This window comes from Papaver somniferum, unplaced genomic scaffold (assembly GCF_003573695.1).
Source record: "Papaver somniferum cultivar HN1 unplaced genomic scaffold, ASM357369v1 unplaced-scaffold_24, whole genome shotgun sequence".
NCBI classification, from domain to species: domain Eukaryota; kingdom Viridiplantae; phylum Streptophyta; class Magnoliopsida; order Ranunculales; family Papaveraceae; genus Papaver; species Papaver somniferum.
Window position 1 is genome coordinate 6,644,062 of NW_020634374.1, and position 7,291 is coordinate 6,651,352.

General features: G+C 39.5%; 1 protein-coding gene across 1 annotated transcript; it reads left to right on the top strand.

Annotated features, from left to right (window-relative positions):
- The first annotated feature begins 1,531 nt into the window (after nt 1-1,531).
- LOC113340976 (RNA-dependent RNA polymerase 6-like) lies at nt 1,532-7,289 on the top strand. The gene is made up of 3 exons (XM_026586016.1): nt 1,532-1,729; nt 2,651-5,458; nt 6,176-7,289. The coding sequence occupies exons 2-3, from the start codon at nt 2,735-2,737 to the stop codon at nt 7,058-7,060; spliced, it is 3,609 nt and encodes a 1,202-aa protein (XP_026441801.1). The 5' UTR covers nt 1,532-1,729; nt 2,651-2,734; the 3' UTR covers nt 7,061-7,289.
- The last annotated feature ends 2 nt before the right edge of the window (nt 7,290-7,291 follow it).

Consider the following 7,291-nt stretch of genomic DNA (forward strand, 5'->3'; position numbering starts at 1 on the left):
TCATATACTAAGTAAGTAAAGACGCTTCGATAGAGCAGATGCTATGAAAACAAAGGTATACCTGTAAAACATATATAAGTAAACAAATAAGCTAAATGAAGAGATAGCTTAGATGAACAGATAACTCAGAAAACAGAGATAACTCAGTAAATAAACAACTAAGTGAGAAGATAATATAAGTGCAACTAAGTTATTGAATCACACAAGAGATTACGTGGTTCGGTTAATTCTAACCTACGTCCAACGGTAAAGATGGTAAATCTATTATTAATCTTGTTGCATTTGGGTGGAAGAACTCCATTAAAGAGAGTATGAAACTCTTAAAGTAAAGAGAAGAAGTGTAGAGTGAGTGTTTTCCCTAACTCCTAACCAACCCAAATTGTCCCCTCCTCTTGAGATAAGGATGGGTATTTATAGCTCCACATGCATCATGGATATCTTTGATGTCTTCTATTCCATCGAGATCTGATGGTCCTTGGTCAAAATGGAACCTTCGTTGGCCGCTCACTATCTCCAATCAGACAATGCCACCTTAGCGCCCTCCACGTGCCATCGTGAACTGTGAATCCTATGTACAACTTGTACCTTCGTTGGCCGCGTACCTTCCCCAGTCAGAGGATGCCACCTTAGCGTCCTCCACGTGCCATCGTGAACTATGAATCCTCCGTACAAGTTGTACCTTCATTGGCCGCGTACCTTCCCCGGTAAGGGATGCCACCTTAGCGTCCTCCACGTGCCATCGTGAACTGTGAATCCTCAGTACAAGTTATACCTTCATTGGCCGCATACCTTCGCTAGTCAGAGGATGCCACGTACTCTGAGTCCACGTGGTTGAAGACCACGCGTTCGCATTAAATGTTGTACAGACTGCTCAACTACCTCTGTCAAACAGACACACCCACGTGCCTATACTATAGCCTATTGCTAAAAAGTTAAGCAATCTTGGTAGTGTTTTGGTATACTCCGTAGTAGCGTACTTTGCTGCTCCAACCTTTAATAGTGCGCCACACGTTGATGGAGATAACTTCATAACTGAGCATCCTAAGAAAAATGTAGTGTGTATCGTTGTAACATAATAAGTTGCTATACCTTTAATATTATGATTTTTAATATTCACAAAAGTGATATTTCGTTAGTTGTTCGGTGAGTGCAACTTTGTGCACTCCTTTTATCGTAAAAGTTGGACTTTAGCCCAAAAATTATATTGAAATTTTAACTTCAAGGAGATCTAATACCTGGAAGCTCTGGTGGCCCGAACCGTATCATCACCCAACCCAACAACTTACTGTACCCCATTTAAATCATGCCGTACATTCCCACCTTCTTAGTGTACCATCCAACAAACCACCCTTAAGATGTGAAAGCAGTGTCTCTATGGCTAATCCTTCGGTTAAAAGAGAAAAATGTGGGTCATACGTTAGGGTTTGAGCAGTAAACTCAAAAGATACAGTAAAAGCCAAACAGTAAAAAAGATCACAAACTTTATAAAGTAGTAGAATGTACAACGATTTGAGTAAAAACGCGTGATCATCCCGCGTGAACAAACCAGTTATATTGTATTCCCTCATTTAATTCTCACTGAAATTCACACTCTCGATTTCCTCTGCAAAATCCCATTCCTTTATTGATAATCTACTGATTTTTTAAGTCTAATCACCAAGATTTACACTCAGTGGCGAATGCAAAAGGTTTTAAGAGTTAGGGTTTTTCTTTATCTGTGATGAGTAAGGTTAGTAGGGTTTGTTTTTCTTCTTCTTTCTATGATTCTTCATTGGGTGTTATAAACTTCTATTGATTTTAACAATTTAGGTTGAATTTTTATGTTAGTTTTGGGTGAAATTGTGTCAGACGCTTAAAAGTGATGATTTTGTTATAGGGTTCCATGAATTTTGGTTGGTGAATTTTTGAAATTTGATTCAGGGAGTGTGTTAGGTTACTGAGAAATTATGCTAAAGTTTGTTCATTTTTTGTTGTTGGATTGAAATGTATGAAAGAATTGTGTTTTTTAAATTAGTTGGTTCTCAACCATTTGGGAAATTTTGAATTATTGTTGTTAAGAATGTGGGTGGTGATGGGTTATGATTTGTCATTTAATATGAATGACTATGGAGTTTTTATGCTTTATAACGTCTGATTTTCATTGCTTTATTGTGAAATGGGAATACTTTCTGGTAATGTAGTAATACGAGATATGATCCTAATACTGAACATGCTTTCATTTAGCTACAGCCTAAGGTACCGTGATTGGGATTTGAAACTAGACGTGGGTCAGTGAAATCGACATATGATTTAGGGAATCAGCATGTTTAGATTGAAGCATCCGATCCTGGTCTCTCGGTTGCATTTTGTGGTTGTGATCTAGTCGTTCTCTTAGATTTGATGCTTATAGCCGATGGGGTCTTCTCTTCTCCATTGTGTTTTTGTTGTTTCTTGTAGTTGAATACTATGCCTATGTTTGCAACATTTTACTTTTGTGTTGGATTTACCTTGATTTGCTCTAGTTTGATAATGCTCATCTTTTAGCGTTACTGTTCCATGACACCTAAAAGCTTTGTTCTTCTTTCTGGTGTATTTTTTATGCATCTTTTTCTTCTTCTTTTTTGTATGTATCTTGATAATTCTTCTAATCAAGGTTCTTGTTTCATAACAGCTCTGAATCGTTATCTTTTAACAAAGGACTACTTTACTATTTCGAGGTGCAAGAGTTTGAATTGAGAAAATAGTTGCAAGAAATATGGGATCGCTTGGATTTGAAAGGGATAAGAAAGACCTGATTATCACTCAGGTAAGCCTTGGCGGTTTTGACCAGGATGTCACAGCTAAAGAGCTTGCGAAGTTTATAGAAAAGGAAATCGGAATAACTTGGAGGTGTAGACTGAAGAAATCATGGACACCGCCAGAGTCATTACTGAACTTCGATATCACCAACACCAGGGATCTCAAGTTAAATGATGACTTTGAGAAGGTGGAACCCCATGCGTTTGTGCATTTTGCATCTCCTGATTCTGCAACCAGCATCTTTGATAGAGCTGGGAGAAATCAGCTTGAGTTAAACGGGAAAATACTGATGGTGAATCTGGGACCTGAAAGTTCGTTTCTCATGAATACCAGGCGGATGGAGATAGATCCTTTTACATTCCGCGGAGTTGGTGTCGAGATTGGTACTCGAGTTAGTCGAGATGAGTTCTTAATTGGTTGGAAGGGCCCTCCTAAAGGTGCTGATTTTTTTATCGATCCATTTGATGGCTCTTGCAAAATCAATTTTACCAAGGAGACTGCTTTCTCATTTAAAGGCACATCGCTGCATGCCGTACTAAAATGTGATTTCAAGACAGAGTTCTTCGTGAGAGATATAAATGAGGTAAGGAGTTATATGGACCAGTTGTCATGGGTAATGGAGTTACAGATTGTATCATCTCCATTGCTCTACTATCGAACTGCTGATGATGACATCCATGCCACAGTTCCATTTGATTTGTTGGATGATGAGGACCCCTGGATCAGGACCACTGATTTTACATCTGCTAAGGTGATTGGTAGGTGCAATTCTTATAGGATTTTCGTGCCGCCTCGCCAGGGTAAAAAGTTGAAAGAAGCCATAGAATATCTTAAGAAATGGAGAATAATTCCGTATGATTGCCCTGCACCCAAGTTCCGTGAAGAACCTGATTTTGGGAGTCCTATGCCAGATCCTTTCTTCTGCTTTCATCCCAAGGAAAAGATAAGCTTTGAGTTACTGTTCTTGGTGAATGCAGCAATCCACAAGGGTATTTTCAGTCATTTCCAGCTGTCTGACAGATTCTTTGAGTTACTTAGAAGCCACGATAGGGAGGTGAACGTTGCAGCACTTACGTACATCTATTCTGGTAAGACACCGGTATTTGACCCTGCAGAGAGACTGCGAACAGTCCAAATCCGGCTTCTAAAGAACCCTAAAATGATAAAGAGCTTTAAGGGTCTTGGTGATAGTGCTGAAGTGAGGAGATTGATAATTACACCAACAAAAGCATACTGTCTTCCTCCAGAGGTAGAGCTTTCCAATAGGATTCTCAGAAAATATAGAGAATTTGCAGACAGGTTCTTAAGAGTTACGTTCATGGATGAAGGTTCACAGCAGCTCAATTCCAACGTTCTCACATATTATGTCGCTCCTATTGTGAGGGATATGACGAAGAATTCCTTTCCCCAGAAAACGTTGGTGTTTAACAGGGTGAAGACCATTTTGAAAGATGGGTTTTACTTATGTGGCCGAAAGTATTCTTTCCTCGCCTTTTCATCTAATCAATTAAGAGACCGTTCTGCCTGGTTTTTTGCTGAAGGTGCGAATATCAAAGTAAGTGACATTAAGAGCTGGATGGGGAAATTTACAGATAAAAATGTGGCGAAGTGTACAGCTCGTATGGGGATGTGCTTCTCATCGACTTTTGCGACTGTTGAGGTTCCATTTGAGCAGGTAAACGGAAATCTTCCAGATATTGAGAGAAATGGGTATGTTTTCTCGGATGGGATTGGCAAGATAACACCTGATCTCGCGAAGGAAGTTGCAGATAAATTGCAATTGACCTCCAACCCACCTTGTGCCTATCAAATTAGGTTTGCTGGATGCAAAGGGGTTGTTGCTTGTTGGCCGGAAAAAACTGACGAATTTCGCCTCTCTATTAGACCAAGTATGATCAAATTTCAATCTAAGCACACAGTCCTCGAAATTGTGTCATGGACCAGGTTTCAACCAGGGTTTCTTAACCGACAGATAATTATCCTCCTTTCAGCCTTGGGTGTTCCGGATAGTGTTTTCTCGCTAATGCAAGCGACCATGGTTCACAAACTATGTCATATACTTGAGAACACTGATATTGCCTTTGATGTTCTTACATCGTCCTGTGCCGAGCAAGGAAATACTGCAGCAATGATGTTAGGTGCTGGTTTTAAGCCTCAAACAGAGCCTCATTTGAGAGGGATGCTCACTGCGATAAGAGCCGGCCAGTTTAGGGATCTGTTGGAAAAAACTAGGATATTTGTTCCTCAAGGAAGGTGGTTAATGGGGTGCTTTGATGAATTAGGAGTCCTTGAGCAGGGCCAGTGCTTCATCCAGTCGTCAATACCTTCACTGGAAAATTGTTTTTCAGATCAAGGTCCTGGGTTTTCTGGCACCAAGATGGATCTGCAAGTAATCAAAGGCACAGTGGTGGTAGCTAAGAATCCTTGCCTTCATCCAGGGGACATTAGAATTCTAGAAGCTGTTGATAACCCAGGCTTGCACCATCTTGTTGATTGTCTGGTTTTCCCTCAGAAGGGTGACAGGCCACATGCAAATGAGGCATCAGGAAGTGACCTGGATGGTGATCTTTATTTTGTGACTTGGGATGAAAATCTTATACCTCCAAGCAAGAGGAGCTGGATACCGATGGATTATTCCCCTGGTGAAACCCAAAAACTGCAGCGTGCTATCAATCAGTCGGTAACCATCTGATCTGCTTTAACTATATGTCCTTACATAACGTTTAATTATATTTTAGCATTCACAGTATATTAGTATAGATCTTTTCACTGATACTAGTTGTTGAACTTCACTGTTTCCGATTAACCTTTTTCTTTTTCGTTACTTTGCAATCAACGTTGATCCCAACTGTCAGACATCTCGTAGTCGTAGGAGCACTTATCTGATTACATAGCAGATAGGTAGAAGCGTTTAGCATTATTATGTCCAATCTCTTTAACTAACGTTAAGGGAACTGAACTTATTTGTTGTTAGTTTGCACATTATTCTTATTCAGAGATTCCCATTTCCATGACCTTTTGTTCCAGACAAGTATTCTGGTTAAGATGAACATATTTTTGTCTGTCTAGGTTTATTGATCAATAACACGGACATATTTACTCAAAAAATATTATTGATCAATCATATTCGACTGTCTATGGAAAGCTAAGAGTTGAGATGATTCAGTTCCACAAAACAGCTTTGCATGGATCTCCTTTATTTTTGTATTACTTTTATAAATCTGTTAGATATTGAAGATTTTTGAACTCCTGATTTTTTTGGTTCCCATATTAGCTTAACATCTTCCACAATTGTGACCTTTGCGGCAGGATTCCTAATCATCTGATTTGTTTGCTGTAATAGGATATTGACCTTTGCGGCAGGATTCCTAATCATCTGATTTGTTTGCTGTAATAGGATATTGTAGACTTCTTCGTTAAAAACATGGTGAATGAAAAGCTTGGAACCATTTGCAATTCTCATGTTGTACATGCTGATCTGAGCGATTATGGAGCCATGGATGAGAAGTGCATTAAATTGGCCGAACTTGCAGCCACAGCTGTTGACTTTCCAAAAACTGGGAAAGTCGTGGCCATGCCCCAAGAGCTTAAACCAAAGATGTATCCAGATTTTATGGGGAAGGAAGATTTCATCTCATACAAGTCTAAGAAGGTTTTGGGTGAACTTTACCGCAGGATTAAAGATTCACCCGACTTGGTTGTAGGTGATTCTGACAAAGATACATTGGCAGTGTTTCAAGTGGACGACATACCCTATGACACAGATCTTGAGGTTCCGGGTTCTGCAGATTTCATCAGGGAAGCATGGGACCGCAAGTGTCTGTATGATGGGCAGTTAAATGCTCTCTTAGAGCAATTTAATGTGAAGTCTGAGGAAGAGGTGGTTACTGGGCATGTTTGGTCTATGCCAAAATACAACAACAGGAAGCTAAGTGAGCTCAAGGAAAAGTTAAAGCTTGCATACAATTCCGTAAGGAGGGAATTTAAACGTGTTTTCGATAACTTGGGGGAGGATTCTCAGAATCTCACAGAAGCTGAGAAGAATACTATTTATGAACAGAAGGCTTCTGCTTGGTACCAAGTTACATATCATCCTCGATGGGTAAAGAAGTCGGTTGAACTGAGAAACTCAGATGATAAAGTGGCAACTCCTATGCTCAGTTTTGCCTGGGTTCCTGCAGAATATTTGGTAAGAATCAAGATTAGGCGCAGGGATGTCAAACATCTTGATATGGAGAAGCCGATTAATTCTCTTGCAGGTTACTTGGCTGATAAAATATGAGTTAAACCAGGCATTCTTCACTGGTAGCAAGACCCCTCTGCCATTTTCTCTTCTGATAGATATTAGTATTTCAAACTTTGAAGGGCATGAACAAAAAATAGAAGTTGTTCCTTTTTATGCATTATTTAAAATGTAGCTAGCTAAAACTTTGATTAAGAGTAAATAAAAAGAACACGAAACTTAAAAATTGGTATGAAGAAATAACATTCAAATTAAGAAGTTATGTGGAGC